Source organism: Molothrus ater, chromosome 31, assembly GCF_012460135.2.
Source record: "Molothrus ater isolate BHLD 08-10-18 breed brown headed cowbird chromosome 31, BPBGC_Mater_1.1, whole genome shotgun sequence".
In the NCBI taxonomy this organism is placed as follows: domain Eukaryota; kingdom Metazoa; phylum Chordata; class Aves; order Passeriformes; family Icteridae; genus Molothrus; species Molothrus ater.
In genome coordinates this window covers 1,723,733-1,742,160 of record NC_071658.1, presented here as the reverse complement: position 1 = coordinate 1,742,160, position 18,428 = coordinate 1,723,733, and the positions used below count along the sequence as shown (strand labels likewise).

The window sequence follows — 18,428 nt, the reverse complement described above, 5'->3', positions numbered from 1 at the left end:
CCGTGCCCAGGTGAGCAGGGCTCCACCCCAGGCAATGGTGACCTGGGGACACAAATGCCATCACTGCCAGCATCCCCCCCTTTCTGCTTCTTCCCCCTCTTTCCAGACTGATTCTTCTTCCACATGGTCTGGGAATGCCCTGGGGTCAAGTCAGGTCACTGTCCCAGCTGCGTCTCTGCCCCTTTCTGGTGCTCCCCAAGCCCTCACTGCCAGGGCAGGATGAGGAACAGGAAAGGCCTCGGCTCTGGGCAGGAACAAAAACCTCCTGGAACCTTCCCTCTGTTTCCAGGCCAAATCCAAGCCCTGGCCCAGAGAAGCCCCTGGAAGGAAGTTCAGTCTCCCCAGCCCAAAGCAGTCCCCAGTGCCCATCCCCAGCACCAGGCACTGCCTTCCCCAGGGCGTCTCCTCTAGGAAAGGGATGGCTCAGCGAGCACCAGGCCGATGGCGATTGCAGCTCGGGGGGAAAACAGGCGGGAGGGGATCCCTGCTTGGAGTTCCAGGGGTGCTTTATGGGCCAACACACCCGAAGGGTCCAGGCACCAAGAACCAAGAACAAAGCAGGGTCCAGGGTTTTATATGGGACAAGGGAGGTGGAGCTTTGGTGTCGCCATGATATTTTCTGAAACTGAGAAGCTGAGAAGATAACAAGAATTATCTGCTGCTGTGGAATGCAACAGGTGAATCTTTGATTGGTCCATGTTGGTTGTTTCTAATTAATGGCCAATCACAGTCAGCTGGCTCGGACTCTCGGAGAGTCATGAGCTTTTGTAATCATTCTTTTCTATTCCCTGCTTGCCTTCTGATGAAATCCTCTCTTCAATTCTTTTAGTATAGTTTTAATATATCATTTTCTTTTAAGATAATATATATCATCAATAATAAATCAGCCTTCTGCAACATGGAGTCAAGATTCTCGTCTCTTCCCTCGTCCTGGGACCCCTGCAAACACCAGCGCACTTTGGGCCTGAGGGCCAATGGGCAGAGGGAACAAGGGTGGTGCAAAGGCGGGACAAAAAAAGGTGGGACAAAAGGGCAGCAACCAACTGGGATTCAGGGGAGGAGCTGCAGGGAACGGGAACCAATAGGAAAGCGGGAGTGGGGAACATTCTAGAACTGGGGAGGAGATCAAGGATGATGTAACTTGGGTCATCAACATGTAAGGGACATGATGCCACCAGGACACACCAGGGGACAATGTCACCACACCTGTGGGGACGCTGCCACCAGGACGCCTCCAGTGACACCCAGCATGGGCCCACATGGCCCCTGTGGGTGACACTGACCCTTGCCCTGTCCCCAGGGGTGGTTGGGATCCCCTGAGCGCGGTGGCCCTGGGACACCCTGGTGGCTGTCACTCTCTCCTGGGCCACTTGTCACCAGCTGAACAGGTTCCCATCCTGCTCTGGTGGGTGGTGACATTCGGCTGGGACACCACAATGGTGGCAGGGGGGACGTGGTGGCAGGAACTGCATCAGGCAGCGCTATGGCAGAGATGAAGGTGCTGGTGGCACTGTGGTGGCACAGGTGGTGGCCTTGATGCTGTCCCAGTTCATGTCCCCATCCATGATCATGTCCTCCCATGTCACCATCCATGGCTGTGTCCCCCCATGTCCCTGTCCATGGCCACTTCCAACTCAGGTCCCCACCCAGGGCTGTGTCCCCACATGTGCCCAACCAAGCCTTAGTTCAATGTCTTGATTTTTACCCCAATTTCAGGGCTTTCAAAGGTATGAACAGAAACCTTTGTGTTTGAAGGCAAAACCAAAAGGATTTATGTGTCCCTGCCAGAAGAGCATCCACGTGCTTGGGTGGGTGGGAAGAACCTTTTTTGGAGGGCTTTCCAACCCCACTGTCTCCAAAATCATAGGTTTTGCCCCAGTCTGACCCTATTTGGTTGTAGAAGATGCCTGTGGGGCAGAGAGAATTAAAATGATGGATTTGTATTGGAGAAGACCTCCAAGGCCATCCAGTGTTACTTGATGCCACCAGGAAGATGCAAGAAGTGAGATTTTTCTGGGGTCAGAAGTCGACAAATCTACTCCATGTCGCTATAGGACATGAAACAACACGAGCGCACAAACCACTGTTCTCAAGGTGAAAAAGAGGAAGTTTATTTCCAGATTCCAACATTTATAGTTTTCCAAAAGTGACAGTGGATTGGAGGGTGACAGTGCCACCTCTCCAATGACACTGGACAAACCAACAGTCCATCAAATTTCTTCTCCTCCATAAAAGAATGCAAAACAATAAGTTATTTACAGGAAGTGTGTGAGAAAGTTTGCTACAAGAATGTAAACATCAGAAGGCTTAGAAAAATCTTTAAAAGTCAGGGCGACAGCTCTCCACAATGGATTTCTGATGTTGGTCTGTGGGTGTGTCCAGGTGCTCACGGGGAGCCAGGAGCCAGCCAGGTGTCTTCCTAACACAAATCAGCAGCACCACGGATCACCAGGGCTCCTCCCAATGGGGTCACTGGGGATCATCCAGTGCTGATCCTCCAATGAGGGATGGAGCTGTGGAGCTGGAGCAGCGCACAAAGCTCTTCCCGCCCTGGGAGCACTCCCACAGCTTCCCTCAGTGCTGGATGAAGCGGTCCAGCTGGAGGAAGATTGATTGATTGTCCTTCTCGGACGTCCCGGCTGGCTGTCCAGCACTGCTAGCAGTAGGGGGGCACTATCCCGATCTCCGTGGTTCGGGACAGCACCTAAGGCAAACGCTCTGTGCCGTGACAGCAGTGTTACCTTGTGGCAGGACGTGGCTTGGCTTATGGCTACAGTCAGCAGAAATAAGAGAGCGCTCTCCAGCTGTGGTGAATCCAGGTTTATTGGGTCCCACGGGAAACCGACAACCGAAGAGAGCCAGGGGGAATTTGCAACAGCTTATAAGGAGGGAGGGACACAGGGGAGGAGTCAGTCCTTGGACAAATAGGGTTTCAGAGGGGAGTGGGATACAAAAGATTGACTTAGGGAAAACCCCAATGGGGATAACTTGAGGGTGGGGCCCCGGCCCCTGAGCCAATCACTCGACGCTCTAGCTGAAAGTTTCTAGAAAGTTCTAGAGAGAAGGGTGGGAGCGCCGAGTGATGGACAGGGCACCGGGGAGGGATTTGAGAAAGGGTACATTAATCTCCAAGGCAACTGGGGAGGAGTTGGGATAACTGGCAGTAAAGGAGGAAAGGGAGAACCAGGGCAGAACCATTGCATGATAGGGGGAACAGAACAGTCCAACTTACACAGGCAACACAACAGCTGGATGCGTTGGTGTTGGGTCAAGGCTGACCTCTGGGAGAAGCTCTTCCCACACCAGGCACACTCATAGGGCCTCTCCCCGCTGTGGATGCGCTGGTGGGCACTCAGGTGGGCGCTCGTCCTGAAGCTCTTCCCACACTCCCCACACTGGTAGGGCCATTCCCCCGTGTGGCTCCTCTGGTGGGCAGTCACTTCATAGCTGGTCTTGAAGCTCTTCCCACACCTGGGACACTTGTAGGGCCTCTCCCCGGAGTGGATGAGCTGGTGCCTAAGGAGGCTGCACTTGTCCCTGAAGCCCTTCCCGCAGTCGGGGCAGCGGAAGGGCCTCTCCTCTGTGTGAGTGCACTGGTGATGGAGGAGATTGGAGCTGATCTGAAACCTCTTGCTGCATTCATCACACTCGTAGAGCCATTCCCCGTGTGGCTCCTCTGGTGGAAAATCAGACTGGATCTGGCTCTGAAGCTCTTCCCACACTCAGGACATCCGTAGGGCCTCTCCCGGTGTGGACGCGCTGGTGGTGGATCAGGTTGGAGTTGTGGCTGAAGCTCTTCCCACACTGCCCACACTCATAGGGCCTCCCCCTGGTGTGGATTCCCATGTGGGAGTTCAGGCGGGAGCTCCACCTGAAGCTCTTCCCACACTGCCCACACTCATAGGGCTGTTCCTCTGTGTGGATTCTCCAATGGTTGATCAGGGATGATCTCCACCTGAAGCTCTTCCCACATTCTGAGCACTTGTGGGGCTTCTCCCCATCCTGAAGCTGCTCAGGGACCCCCAACTCCGACCTGTGGTCACCTTCTGGACCCAAGGTGGGTCTTTCCTCCTCGGATCCCCGTGATCTGCGTTTGCAGCCCCTCCTTGTGTGGGATCTCGGGGACTTTTCCTCCCCGTTGGATTCCTGTGCCCTGGAGCCACTCCAAACGGCCTCAGCCACCAGGTTCTGCTGTGGGGATTTGTCCTCCCTGCTCTCCATGCTCAGCTCCTTCCCTGGGGGAGGAAGGACAAGGAGAGGATGGGATTTGCCTCCGTGCCACAGGGAAGGGGAAGGAGATCCCCCCAGTGCATCCCTGGCTGGACAGCATCAGCAGCGGGGCTGTCCTGCAGCCGGGGGCCGTGCTGGGCTGGGAGATGGAGCAGGAGAGAGGGGGAAAGGGGCACTGACTTCCTCCTCACCTGTCTGGGTGTCCTGGGGCATCTTCTTCCTCCTCGCAGCCTCCTCCTCCACCTGGCCAAGGTTTGGGAATGGGAAACCCTGGTTTGGGGGGCAAAACAAGGGCTGAGCGTGTCGGGTTTGATGGTCCCAGTGCCCAAGTGCAGCTGGAGAAGTCAGCGCCCCTTTCAGCCTCGGGGGGCCCGGACCCCGCTCATCCCCAGCCTCCCCCACCCCTCCAGGCTGCCGGGGCTCCCTCTGCACCGGGATCGCCCCTCTCCGCCATGGATTTGGGGCGACTCCCCCTCCCCGCTCACCTGCGGCTTCCGGAGGGGGCGGAACCGGGGCAGCCGCGGCCCGAGCAGGGGAACCGCGTGGGGTTGGTGCTGCGGCTCCTCCTCCCGCTGCTCCTCTTCCTCCTCCTCTGGCCCTGCTCTTCCTCTTCTTCGCGCTCCTCTCTCTCTCTTTCCCTTTCCTTTTCCTCCTCCTCTGGCCCTCCTCTCCCTCCCGTTCCTCCTCCACTCCCAGCCCGGCCCAGGTAGTGCCGGCACCCAAAAGCAGCCGCGCTTTGCCCTGGGGGGGTTCCAAAGCGGCCCCGCCACGCCCGGCACTGGGAGCGATACTGGGAGCACTGGGAACGATGGTGAGAGCAGCGGGCAGAAACTGGGAGCGCTCTCCCTGCCGGTCCCGCTCTTACTGGGAGCACTGGGAACGATGGTGAGAGCAGCAGGCGGGAACTGGGAGCGCTCTCTCTGCCGGTCCCGCTCTTACTGGGAGCACTGGGAGGGAACTGGGAGCAAACAGCGCCCGGACGCGGCTGCAGCCGGCGGGGGCGGGGCCGAAGCTGAGGGCGAGGTTATGCAAATCAAGGAGCGATCGCGCGCTGGGATTGGTGGGCGGGAGCAGGGTGGGATTTGCGCGGTCACGTGAGGGCCGAGGGGGGCCAGAGTGATGGCGGCGGCGGCGGCGTCCGGGGAGAGGGGACAGGGAATGGGAATGGGGACAGGGAATGGGGAATGGGGAATGGGGAATGGGGATAGGGAATAGGGAATGGGGACGGGGAATGGGGATGGGGACAGGGAATGGGGAATGGGGGATGGGGACAGGGAATGGGGAATGGAATGAGGACAGGGAATGGGAATGGGAATGGGGTCCGGGAATGGGAATGGGGAATGGGGACAGGGAATGGGAATGAGGAATGGGAACGGGGACAGGGACAGGGAATGGGGACAGGGAATGGGAATGAGGAATGGGAATGGGGAATGGGGACAGGGAATAGCGAATGGGGACGGGGAATGGGGATGGGAGATGGGGAATGGGAAATGGGAATGGGGACAGGGAATAGGGAATGGGGATGGGGACAGGGAATGGGGAATGGGGGATGGGGCCGGGGAATGGGGAATGGAATGAGGACAGGGAATGGGAATGGGAATGGGGACCGGGAATGGGAATGGGGAATGGGGACAGGGAATGGGAATGGCGAATGGGAATGGGAACGGGGACAGGGACAGGGAATGGGAATGAGGAATGGGAATGGGGAATGGGGACAGGGAATAGGGGACGGGGAATGGGGATGGGAGATGGGGAATGGGGAATGGGGACAGGGAATAGGGAATGGGGATGGGGACAGGGAATGGGGAATGGGGGATGGGGACAGGGAATGGGGAATGGAATGAGGACAGGGAATGGGAATGGGGAATGGGGACAGGGAATGAGGAATGGGAATGGGAACGGGGACAGGGACAGGGAATGGGAATGGGGACAGGGAATGGGAATGGGGAATGGGGACAGGGAATAGGGAATGGGGACGGGGAATGGGGATGGGAGATGGGCAATGGGGAATTGGAATGGGGACAGGGAATGGGGAATGGGGGATGGGGACAGGGAATGGGGAATGGAATGAGGACAGGGAATGGGAATGGGAATGGGGTCCGGGAATGGGAATGGGGAATGGGGACAGGGAATGGGAATGAGGAATGGGAACGGGGACAGGGACAGGGAATGGGAATGGGGACAGGGAATGGGAATGAGGAATGGGAATGGGGAATGGGGACAGGGAATAGGGAATGGGGACGGGGAATGGGGATGGGGACAGGGAATGGGGAATGGGGGATGGGGACAGGGAATGGGGAATGGAATGAGGAGAGGGAATGGGAATGGGAATGGGGACATCCCCAGCAGCAGCAGGGCTGGCTGTGATGCTCTCCAGTGCCTGGGCCATGCCCAGGGGTGCTGCTGGCTGGGGTTGGGTTGGTGCCTGTGCAGTGCCCAGGGCAGGGTCACAGCGGGGCAGCTCTCAGTGTCCCCAGCAGGTCACGCTGTCCAGGGCAGCCGTGCCAGCGCTCACTGCGCACTCGGGGCAGGCTGGGCTGGACGGGGCTCGGGCCACAAACGCCGCCCCCGGGGCTGGGCTCTGCCCCTGCCTCTGGGGCCCAGCCCCTGCTGGCAGCGCCTTGGGCAGGGCACGGGGCTGCTGCTGGCCCAGGGGGACAGGCCTTGCCCCTGCCAGCTGCCCGGGCCCCTCGGGTGCCTGTGCCACAGCCCTGTGCCTCCTGTCCCCGCTACTCCCCGCCACCTCCACTCCCTCCATCAAAGCCCCACTCAACCTCTGCACTGTGACCTCTGGAAAGAACAAAAGAACAGGAAAGAAAGAATGAGAGAGAAAAAGGAAAAAGGAAAGGAAAGGAAAGGAAAGGAAAGGAAAGGAAAGGAAAGGAAAGGAAAGGAAAGGAAAGGAAAGGAAAGGAAAGGAAAGGAAAGGAAAGGAAAGGAAAGGAAAGGAAAGGAAAGGAAAAGGAAAAAGGAAAAAGGAAAGGGGAAAGGAAAAAAAGTAAAAAGAAAAGAGAAACATGTAGCCATTTGGCCCTGCCTGGATGCCAGGCACCCACCAAAGCTGCTCTCTCACTCCCCTCCAGAGATGGACTGGAGGAAAAACAGAATGAAGGCTTCATGGCTTGAGTTAAGGACTGGGACAGATCATTCAGCAAATGCCATCTTAAGCAAAACATTTTTGAAATTACAGGTATTAATTGAATTTATTTCTATCCAGATCAGGGCAGGATAGTGAGAAGTAAAATAAAGCTTCACAAACACCTTCTGCCTGTTCCTCCCTCCTTCCCAGCTCTGCTCCTCCCCCAGTGGTGCAGGCAGACAGGCACTGGGGGCTCTGCTCCGTTCATCACCCGTTGTTTCTCTGCTGCTCGGGGAGAGGAGTCGTTCCCCTGCTGTGCCAGGGGTCCCTCCTGAGACACTTCTCCATGAACTTCTGCAGGGTGAGTTCATCTCACGGACAGCAGCTCTTCACAAACTGCTGCAGCTGCCTCACTCTCCCAGGGGCTCACAAGTCCTGCCAGGACCCTGCTCCAGCGTGGGCTCCTCTCTCCACGGCTTTGCAGGTCCCTGCCAGGTCCCTGCTCCAGCACAGGTTTCTCATGGGGTCCCAGCCCCTGCTCAGGCACCCCCTGCTCCAGCACGGGCTCCTCCAGGTGCTGCAGGTGCATCTCTGCTCTCCGGGCCCTCCATGGGCTGCAGGGGCCCAGCTGCCTCCCCAGGGGCTGCCCAGGGAATCTCAGGGCAATCAGCTCCAGCCCCTGGAGCAGCTCCTGCCCCTCCTCCTGCCCTGCCCTGGGGTGTGCAGAGTTGTTCCTCTCACGTGTTCTCACCCTGCTCTTCCCTGCTCACAGTTACACCTACACCATCACCCATTTTCCTAAATCTCTTGCCCCAAAGGTGTTACCACCATTTCCAACTGGCCCAGCCTTGGCCAGCGGCCGGTGCATCCTGGAGCTGGCTGGAATTGACTCTGTGGGACACAGAGGAGCAGCTGCTTCCAGCAGCCTCTCACAGAAGGTGCTCCTCGAGCTCCCCCTTACCAAAACCTGGCCATGCAAACCAAGTATAAGCATGGTAGGGTTTTTATTACCATTATTAATTCTTCTTTTTGCTATTGACACTATTATTGCTATTAAGTTATTATTTTTATGACTACTAATATTTTTAGTATTTTTGACTCTATAAATAGTGGCTATAGTAGAACTCGAAAGAAAAGTTCTTAATTGCAAGTAGAAGTTATAATTTTGTCAGCCTCTTGCCCTGCCCTGTTCTGTGTCATTGCTGTGTGTGAAGCTGCTGCTGCCAGGGCTCCCTATTTCCCTGGTTTGGGAAATTCCACGGCATTGCTCACATGTCAGAAAGAGAGGGCTCGTTCCAATCAAATGCATTGCCTGAGCTCTTCTAGTCCCAGTGCTGGAAGCTTGTTTTCTAAGGTTGTTGACTTTCTCAGCTTCTGTTAACATTTGTGATTTTATAACAGAATGTTCTGGGATGTGATTTTGCAAGATTCTCTAATCAGATTTCAGCTTTGCTCTTGGATTCCTTGATGGTGTGTGAGAGCTGAAGGCAGCAGTTTGTGTGGGAAGCCTTCAGCGGGAGCTGGGATTGCCTCAGCAGCAGCTGGCTGTGCCCGTGTGAGCAGAGACACCAGAGATGCCATGAACGGAATGTTGTGCCCGGCTGGGAGCCCGCAGTGCCCGGCTGGATGGAGCTGCGCTGGGAGCTGCAGGTTGTGCCGGGGCCGGGCAGTGGCCGGAGCGATGGACACTGACCCTGGGCCGGGCAGGGGCTCGGGGCCCTGCGGCGCCGGGCGCTCGGTGCCCGCTCAGAGCGGGGCTGTGCGGGAGCCGGAGCAGCGAGAGAGCCCGGGCCGAGCATCAGCCCCGGGGCGGGCACGGCTGGGAGGGGGCCCAGCCCGGGGTCCCGCAGAGCCTCCCTGCTCCAGAGCCGCAGCTGCGGCAGCACCGGGGCAGCACCGGCAGCTTTGGGGCACGGAGGAGCCGCGGGCGGGCGTTCCAAGGGCTCCTTCAGGGCAGGATTTTGTCCCGGTGCGGGGCAATTCCCGGGGCTGGGCAGGCTGGGGCTGCTGCCGAGCGCCGCCGCCTTTGCCCGGAGCCCCCGGGCAGAGCTCTCTGCTCGGGGCTCTGAGAAACACGTTCACTCTCCTGTGAAAATTCAAAGAGTTTAATAAAGGACAAGAGGAGACAATGACCATGGAGCAAAGGTTATTACAGCTGGGTGCAACTTGGCACTGAACCAAGACCACCCTGTTATCTTCGGAATATCCCTTAAATACCTTTTCCTTCCATCAGCCTGTTGCATATTCATAGACCCTCATGCATAGAAAACTTTTTTCCCAAACTGGTTTCCATATTCCAAGAACTGTTTAGCGTGGCTCCTCCTCGGTTCCACCTTTTTAGAGCACGTGTATTCCTTGGTTGTGGTTTTGGTCCTTTTTTATCATCATCTTCAGTTTTGGCCGCTGCCCACATTGCCTTCAGACGGTGAGTGCTGATGGCTGGCGCATCTGTACCAGGTGTCTTCATCCCATGTTCATTGGATGTTATCCCAGCCAAGCAGGCGTTGTAACACAAGCACACTTATATCAGCTATTTCACTGTTATGTCTAAGCTTATAATTAACAACAGAAATCAAAACTGTATCTTTATAACAAAGTTATTTTAAGGCCACCCATATAAAATCCATGTTAACATTTGCACAAAGCCAATATTGCAATATGTATCTACACCAGGGCCAAGGGCCGGGCGCCCCTCGGCGGCTCCGGACCGGCAGAATTTTGGGGGTCCCGGTGTTGGTGCCGGCAGAGCCCCAGTTGGTGCCGGCAGAGCTGGGCCGGGGTGCGTGGGACCCTCCCTGGGGGGGTTGGGCTGCCCGGGGCAGGCGCTGCATCCTCAGCCTGGAGCCATGGGGGGATCGCCTGGGACCGGCGCTCTGGGGGCTGGGAGAGCGGAGAGGGCGGCACCGGAGCTGGGGGAGCCTCTGCAGCCTGCGGGGTCGGACATCCCCATAAGGGGGACCCGGGAGCCCGGAACGGGGAGCCCGGATAGGGGGAACCCCGGCAGCCTGGAGATGCTGGGACCATGGACGAGGGAGACCCTTGGGTACCCTGGGCCCTGAAACGGGGACCCCGCACAGGCGGCACCCCTGGAGCCCCTCTGACACCCACCTGGGGAGCCCAGGGAGGGAACCTTTGGGATTGCCAGGAGCGTTTTGATGGATCTCGGGGCCTTTTCTATTGAACAGAGTGGTTTGGGGTGTGGGGGGCAGCAGGGATCTGTGGGGTGGTTTGATGGAGCTGGAGTGGCTGTGGGGCTGGGAGGGGGTTTTAGGGCAGCCATGACCCCCCAGACCCCCAGAGCTGCCCCCAGACCCAGCCCACAAGGTGCTGCTGGGGGACAGGGGCTCCATGTAGGGGTTTGTCTTCCTGGTACCCTGGGAGTGAGGGAGGATCCCCAGGGGCCGTGTGTGACCCCCCCATGCCGGTGTCACCCCCTTGTCCCTCCCCTCAGGGCTCCTGCCCCAGCTCCTGCTCCCCCAGAGGGAATTTGGGGAGGGGGCAGAGGGGGTGAGGAGCCCCTGCTGGGGGATGACCCTGGCCCAGCCCCTTTGTTCAGCACCAAGCTGGGCTCGGGGCTGCAGGAGGAAGAGGCCAATGGAAAGCAGATCCTGCAGGTGGGACAGTGCTTGGGTCAGGGCAAGGTCCTGCCCTGCACACCTGGCTCAGGTGTGACCCTGCCCCAGCAAGGGAGTGGGACATTCCCATCCCCACGGATCAGGGCTGGGAGCAGCACTTGGAGCAGGGACATGGAAATACTGGGAGCAGCTGGGAGCACACTGAGAGGGTGAATTATCCTCCCCTGCCCTTCTCAGGCCGCCCTGCCAGCTGAGAAATGCTCCTTGGGCCTCGGCCTTGGCCAACAGCCCCTGGGCTCAGCTCCTCTGCAGCTCATCACAAACACTGTCTGCTCCAGGCACTGCTGCTGCCCAACCAGCTCCTGGTTCCTTTAGCAGCAGCCCTGGGAACTGGTTTTGTTCCCTCAGTGGCACAAGATCCCTGTTCTCACCCTGCCAAAGAAAGCTGTTGGTGCCCAGTGCGGCCAGGATGAGCCATTGCTGGCACTGAAGCCCCTCTCTTGGGGCCCTGCAAACAGCGCTCCAAAAGGAGCCCTTGGAGCTCTCCTGGGCCAGCGACTCCCTCTGAGCGGGGCCTCTCCGAGCTGGGATCTCTCCCGTTTGCTGCACTTGGGGATCCTGAACAAGCACAGAGCCTGGGCCGATCCCCCCACTCCTCCAGGCTCAACCCTTTGCCAGCTGGGGAGATGCCAAAGCATCAGCAGTGAGCATTCCCTGCCCTCAGGGGAATTGCTCACAGGTGCCTTGCACTGACTCTTTGTGTCTGTGTGCACACAGGAGTGCCTGTGCTGGGGAAATGTGGCAGAAATGCTGCTCTCTGAGGGCTTGGAGTGCCTTGGATAGCTGAGTCAGTCAGGCCTGTAGGGAAGGTTAAATCACAAGGTCTAAGTGAAGTTACCTGCTGCCAAGAGTTGTTCTTAGTTGCTAAGTTGTTACTTTCAATATAAGTTATCAGCTAAGTTAAATACTGTAAAGTGTTATTACTCTGTTAAATTGCAAAGTCATAGGTTTAAGTTAGGTTAAATGCTGCTACGCTCGGCCCTTTTGCAAATTTGTGAAGTTGAAAGTATCTGTATAGGTTAAGGTATAAGTTAAGTCCTGTTAAGTTTGAGCTGTGTTAAGCTTTTAGGCCGTATTCCTTTTATCCTTGCCCTCACTGTCCTTGTGTCACACACACACACAGAGGGACAGTTCTCGGTTAATTTCTGCTTCGATTGCCTGGATTCTGTTTGGTTTTGTTGTTGCTTTGTTTCCCTGGTGTGCCTGAAGTGTCCAGTCAGGAGCAGAGTGACTCTTGCCAAGAAACTTTGTGCTGCTGTCCCTTAAGATTAAATCTGGTTTTTGCTGCTCCCTTGCTGGGGATTTTTTCAGCGCTCTCAAGGCCTCGTTGGTAGCAGGGTGAAGGAGCCCTGGCCCAGGCTCTGGCCCTGGGGGACACGGGGACGCTGCCGGGGGGTCCCTGTCCCCCTGTGCCACCCCCAGGGCCCCGGCCCCCCATCCCCGTGTCAGGCTCTGGGGTTGATCTCGTGGAACATCCTCTGGGGGAGGCTGCGGTGACGGGGGGGACCTGGGGGGACGGGGACCCCGCTGTGCACGAGCAGGGTTGGACTGCTCTGGGGGGAACTGTGAGGGGGCCGGGGCAGAGTGACCTCCCCAGGGACCTCACACAGCCCCTGTGACGTCACACTGCCCCTGTGACGTCACACTGCCCCTGTGATGTCACACAGCCCCTGTGATTTCACACTGTCCCTGTGATGTCTCAGAGCCAACTCTATATCACCTTGTGATGTCATACAGCAGTGCTGTGACATCACAGAAGACTGATGTCACAAAGTCATCCTGTCATGTCACAATCTGTTTTGTGATGTCACAGCCTGCTCTATGATGTCACCCAGCCACCAGGTGATGTCACAACCCACTCTCTGATGCCATTCAGCCACCCTCTGTGATGGCAGACTCTGCTCTATGGCCTCATATCCTGGTCTATGATGTCACAGCCAGCTCTGTGATGTCACAGCCCATTCTGTGATGTCACCATCCCCTCAGTGATGTCACAAAACACTCAAGAACTCAGTTCTATTGAAACACTGAAGTTTCTTGTACTTTGAAGAGATCCCTGTCAGGGACACAGCTGAGAAAGTGTCCCCAGGTTCCAGCTAGAGCAGAACACTGCAGGCAGTGATGCCAGGTGGGGACAAGCAAGGCAAAGGTGTCTCTGGTGCTGAGCACACCTGGATGTGTTTGAGGAATGCAAAGGGCCAAGGCCTGAGCCCCAGGACCTGGCCAGGCAGATCCTGTCCCTGCCTCCTGGCTCAGGGCTCTTCCCGGGATGGGCACTGGCATGTGGGGATGTGCAATGCCAGGGGCAGGAGCGTGGGGCGGCCCCTGCCAGGCTGCTGAGCAGGGACAAGGAGGCAATGAGGCCCCAGGCCTGCAAGGGTCACTTGTCCCCTCCTGGCCCCAGGCCCAGCAGCCATGGCCAAAGTGCTGCCCAAGTTGGCTCTGTCAGGGCTGTCTTGCAGCTGCTGCCCATCCCTGTGCCCTGTGCAGCCCAGGCTGTCCCACGGTGTCCCTGCCCTGCGCCTCTGTCCCTGCAGGCCGTCGGCATCCCCCGGCTGCCCCCCCTGGCTGGGCCCTTCCTTTGCTGACAGCTCTGCCTGGCCACTGCATGGTGTTTGCAGGGATTGAGCAATTAGGTCAAAGCTGTATCGCACTGTCTGTAAGGGGAGGAGTTCCTTAATAAGTACAGTAGGATATGATATAATATAGTAGAATAAAGCCATGGATCAGCCTTCTGCAATCATGGAGACAATGCTAATTATGACCTGGCTGGGAGCCTGCAACAACAGGCAAACACTGCAGTACTGATAAACAGAGGTACAGCCAGGGGAGGGAGGCAGGTGGAAAAGGCTTTGTGCTGTCCCTGCTCTGAGGGGATGCTCAGCACGGCCTGAAGGTCTGCACATAGGAGAAAACAACAATGAACACAGAACAGCCAAATGATAAACAGGCACCAACAGCAAGAAGCCCAAGTTCCATCGGGTTGGAAGTTTGAGGATCTGGGGGATTTCACAGAAGAACTGGCCCAGGGCATTGCCATGGCACAGGGGCAGGGAAAATGTATTGGCCATGTGCAGCAGAGCAGTGAGAAAGCCCCTGGCCCAGGCAGCTGCTGCCATGTGGGCACAAGCTCTGCTGCCCAGCAGGGTCCCGTGGTGCAGGGCTTTGCAGATGGACACGTAGCAGTCGGAGCATGTGAGGGTCAGGAATGAAAGCTCTGCTGTGATAAAGAATAAAAAGTCCTGTGCAGCACATCCTGTGTAGGAGATGTTGCTGGTGTCCCAGAGGGAATTGTGCATGGCTCTGGGCACAGTGGTGCAGATGGAGCCCAGGTCAGTGAGGGCCAGGCTGAGCAGCAAGAAGAACATGGGCGTGTGCAGGTGGTGGCCGCAGGCTACGGCGCTGATGATGAGGCCGTTGCCCAGGAGGGCAGCCAGGGAGATGCCCAGCAAGAGGCAGAAGTGCAGGAGCTGCAGCTGCCCCGGCTCTGCCAATGCCAGCAGGAGGAAGTGGCTGATGCAGCTGCTGTTGGACATTTGCTGTGGCTGCACGTGGGCACCTGTTCATGGAGAAAAGGACAGTGAAGGGTTAGAGGAGATACCTGTAACCAAAATCAAAGCCACTTCCCACACACCCTCCTTTGTAACACACACGGACATGCTCTTGTGTTTCAGAGTTCTGATGTTTTCTTTTTAGCTCCTTCCAATGACTTCCTGGTACTCTTGGATATCAGAAACCCTGAGCATTTCTGCTGCCCTCTGGTAGAACAGAGTGATTTCCCTGAGGCAAGATAATGAGTGGAGACTGGGGCAGATGATCTGTCACTTCATTCTGTTTGCAGTTCCTCTGGGCTTTCACTTTTCTCAGCTGGAGGATGTTCACACTCCCACGTTCCTCTTACAAACCCCAGGTACTGTGAGAGCAGATGGATCCAGCACAGCCCAGCTCCACTTTTGTAGCCAAGGACTCACGTTGCTCATTCCACCAACCCAGCAGCATTTTCAGGGTCACAACACCTCTGCCTTTGCCCATGGATCTTATCACTCAGAGATGCTCTAGGACAGGTTTGCACGCTGGGGTGAAGCTCCCAGCCTGGACTGAAATCTCAGAGGGACTTGCAAGTGTCCTTCTGCTGGCATTGGCTGAAGGGAGATGCAGCTCCTTCCCTGGCTGCCCTGACAGCATTGCCCAGAGCCGGGCACTGGGGACAGCGTCACCCTGAGCCAGCTGTGCCCCCTCCAGAGCCCCCAGGGCCGGGCAGCTGCTCCCAGCCCTGTGCTCTGCAGAGGGAACTGGGCCCGGGGCTGCAGAGCTGCCCCACGGCTCTGCTGCAGCTCTGCCTGCACAGGAGGGGCTGCACACCTTGGAGCCCCTGCCCTGAGGGCAGAGGCTTGGCTGGGGCACAGGAGGGAGGGGGCTTGTTCAGAGGGAGGGGCTGCACTGCAGGGGATCCTGTGCACATCTCTCAACTCTCCCTGCCACAGCATTGCTGGGTTCTGTTTTCTCTCCTTCCCTGATCTTCTCTCTGCCTCCTGGAGATTTTCCTCCTGCAGGTGTTTCCCTGTGCCTGATCTCTCTGTGCCAGCACTCACAGAGCCCAAAGCTCTATGCACTCTCCTTGGCCTGACAGAACCCTGCCTGTTTGCAGGGCACTGCCTGGGGGCAGCTTCTCTTTGCAGCTTGGATTAAGGACAGCTCAGACTGAGCCTGATGGCTCCAGCAAAGCTGCTGCTGCTGCTGTCCATGGGCAGAGTGGCTGAAGGCACATTAGGGATCTCCTGTGAACCTGCTGGTCACTAAAAGGAACAGTTTGGTGATCTCAGGCACCACTTGCCAAAATTCATAACTAATAATTCATAATCATCCTTTAATAATTATCCCCCTTCCCTGCCACTCTCCAGTAGTAGGAATCTGAAGACAAAATCTTAGGAAATTGCCTAATTTCAATCAAAATCCTTGTCTTGGAAATATTCTGAGACTGATCAGCATGTGAGAGCTTCATGAGAATTTCAGCTCCCCTGCAGCAGAAATACTCAGAGATGCACTCCCAGAGTCTGCAGGCATTGGGATGTTGCAGCTTTAGGAGATCAGTGCAGGAGCTGCAGCTGCATTGTCCTGCAGCCAGAGGTTACTGTGCCAAGGGCTGGCAGTGATTGTGCCCCAGGCACTTCCCAGCCCCTTCCCAGCCCTGCCTGATTGAAGCTCTCTGTGCCTCTGTGCTGTGCCCGGGCTGGCTGCAGGCAGTGCCCCAGCCCTGCTGGGCTGTGCACAGGAGCTGCTCCTGCCCAGAGCTGTCTCTCTGCAGCTCTGCTGCCCTTGCCAGGAGCTGCCCCTGGGCCAGGAGCCCGGCCCAGCTCAGCAGCACAGACACAGCACAAGGACTTTAGGAGCCTCTGGGGCTTTGTGCTGAGGCCCTGAACATCAGTCCCTGAGAGGGAGCTGAAGAAGCCTCTGCAGATCTCCAAGTCGCAATCCAACTCCAAAGTTTCTTGGACTTGTAGTGGCTCCCACTGAGGGACACGACAGAGAAAGTGTCCCCAGGCCCCAGGCAGAGCAGAGAACTGGAGGCACTGATGGCAGCTGGGACAAAGAGAAGCCAAGTCTTGGTGCCCTGGGGCACAGCAGGGTCTGTGCCAGCAAGGGCTGGGAGGAGACACCTTGTGCTGAGGCCCTGGGGCCTCCTGGCCCAGCCCCAGCCAGGCTGGGCACTGCCAGCCCCTTGTCCTGCCCTCTGCATCCCCCCCTGGCCCACATCCCAGGGGCCTCAAGGATCTGCTGCAAGGAGTCCCTGGGGAGCCTTGCTCAGCAATGGCCCTGGCGGCTCCTGAATGCTCCCTGCAGGGGCTGCAGGTTTTTCAAAGGACTTGGGGTTTGGCTTTGGCCTTGCAGTCTCTGAGAGCTTTGTGCAATCATGGCCTCCAATTACCTGCTGTAATTAGTCCCTGCAGAGGCTTTGTCAGTAACACCACTCAGTGGGGCTCATGAATGCTTCAAGGTACTTCAGTTCTTTTAAGGTACTTGGTGTTTCCCTTTGGATCCAGACTCTGGGAGAGCTTTGTGCAATCATGGCCCCAATTATCTGCGTTAATGAGTCCCTGGAGAGGTTTGTACTGACACTCAGTGGGGCTCATTAATGCTCTGAGACACTCAAGGTGTTGAAGGTACTTTGGATTTTCCTTTCCACACTGAGTGTCTGAGAGGTTTTTGTGCTGTCCTGGCCACCAATTCTCTCCTCCAAGGAGTCCATGAGGAGCCTGTGTTGGACAGGGACCTCAGTGGGAGCCATGAATGCCTGGAGACACTTTGGGTGTTTCCTCTGACTCTGACTCCGACTCCAGGCAAGGTTTGTGCAATCTCCTCCCAGGCCCTGAGGTTCAAGGGCTCAGCTCCAAATGCACAGTGAGGCTCATTAGGATCAAGCAAGTCCTGACAAACCATGGCTCTGCCTTGATTTCCCTCTGCTCCTCTGCAGTTCATTAGGAGGGTTATGGAGAAATAGTTATGGAGAAATAGCTCAAAAAGCTTCTAGGAAATATGTATTCCTATTTTAAAGGGTGTCTTTTATTGCTTTTCTTATTACACAAGAAGTGATTGCAGCATTCCAGGTCTGATATTGATGCAGGGACTGTCCTAAGGAGGTCTGGCCTGCTCAGAGAAGCTGTGCCTTGAGCTCTGAGCCAGTGTGGACAACCTTGCTCCACATTCCCCAAGCCCATGGGGTCTCTCCTCACTCACCTGGGAGCTGTTTGCTTGGAGAAGTGGCTGCACTCAGCCAAAGAGGGATTTTCCTTCTTTGACTTTTGAAGCCATCTAAAACTCCTGAGTTTCCCCATTGCAAACAGACATCCTCCTCAAGTGTGTGCCAAGCCCAAGGTGGCACCAAGAGCACTCCAGCCCTGGCCTGGGCCAGCTGTGAGGGTGGATCATCATCCCAACAGGCAGTGGGCCATTGCAAGGGGCTGCTGCCATGGACACTGCAGGGACCCCAGTGCTGGGTTTGGGTGCCATGGCAACCGCCATCAGTTCAGGTTTCCTTGGAAAGCAGCCCCAGGAGCCATTTCTGCAGCCAGGTTCCATGGCCCCTTGCCTGCAGAGCTGCTGCTGCCCTGGGCTGCCATGGCAACCCTGAGGACAAAGCGGTGCCAGGGCTGTTCCAGGTACAATTGCAGTGACACTGGTTGGTGCCAGCAGGTGCCATGGCAACGGCCACGGGGACCCGTTCCTTGGTTTGGTGCCATGGCAAGCAATGCCCGGAGCTGTTGTGATGGTTGGTGGCCATGGAAAGCTGCCCTGGGCCCCTTGCTCAGGGCTGGTGTCAGTGCCCAGAGCCAGAGGGGATCCCTTGCTGGGGGCTGTGCCATGGCCACCTGCCCTGTGCCGCGCTGGCCGCTCAGGCACCAGGAACCAGCAGCCAAGGGCACTGCCAAGGCCAAAGGCCAGGTCAGCCAGACAGAAAGGGGCAGGGCTGGGCACTGTTTCCATGG

At 57.0% G+C, this 18,428-nt stretch overlaps 1 protein-coding gene and 1 pseudogene across 3 annotated transcripts; one reads left to right on the top strand and one right to left on the bottom strand.

The window, feature by feature from the left end:
- Positions 1–2,769: 2,769 nt before the first annotated feature.
- LOC118700559 (zinc finger protein 501-like) lies at positions 2,770–4,496 on the bottom strand (annotated as a pseudogene).
- A 2,078-nt stretch (positions 4,497–6,574) lies between these two features.
- Positions 6,575–9,438, top strand: LOC118700578 (uncharacterized). Of its 3 annotated transcripts, none has more exons than XR_008508990.1 (3): positions 6,575–7,670; positions 8,128–8,304; positions 8,750–9,438. XR_008508990.1 is itself a non-coding variant. In XM_054518064.1 (3 exons), the coding sequence occupies exons 1-2, from the start codon at positions 7,052–7,054 to the stop codon at positions 8,297–8,299; spliced, it is 1,149 nt and encodes a 382-aa protein (XP_054374039.1). In that variant the 5' UTR covers positions 6,575–7,051; the 3' UTR covers positions 8,300–8,304; positions 8,750–9,438. The 3 variants fall into 3 exon arrangements, 1 of the variants encoding a protein (XP_054374039.1); XM_054518064.1 differs by having other exon boundaries at positions 6,575–7,420; positions 7,520–8,304; XR_008508989.1 differs by lacking the exon at positions 8,128–8,304.
- The last annotated feature ends 8,990 nt before the right edge of the window (positions 9,439–18,428 follow it).

What these genes read in the sequence shown, in the direction of transcription:
- LOC118700578 (XM_054518064.1), top strand. Translation starts at nt 7,052, where the DNA reads ATGAGAGAGAAAAAGGAAAAAGGAAAGGAAAGGAAAGGAAAGGAAAGG. An exon ending in AAACATTTTTGAAATTACAG is followed by an intron (nt 7,421 to 7,519) that starts GTATTAATTGAA and finishes CCTCCTTCCCAG; the next exon opens with CTCTGCTCCTCCCCCAGTGG.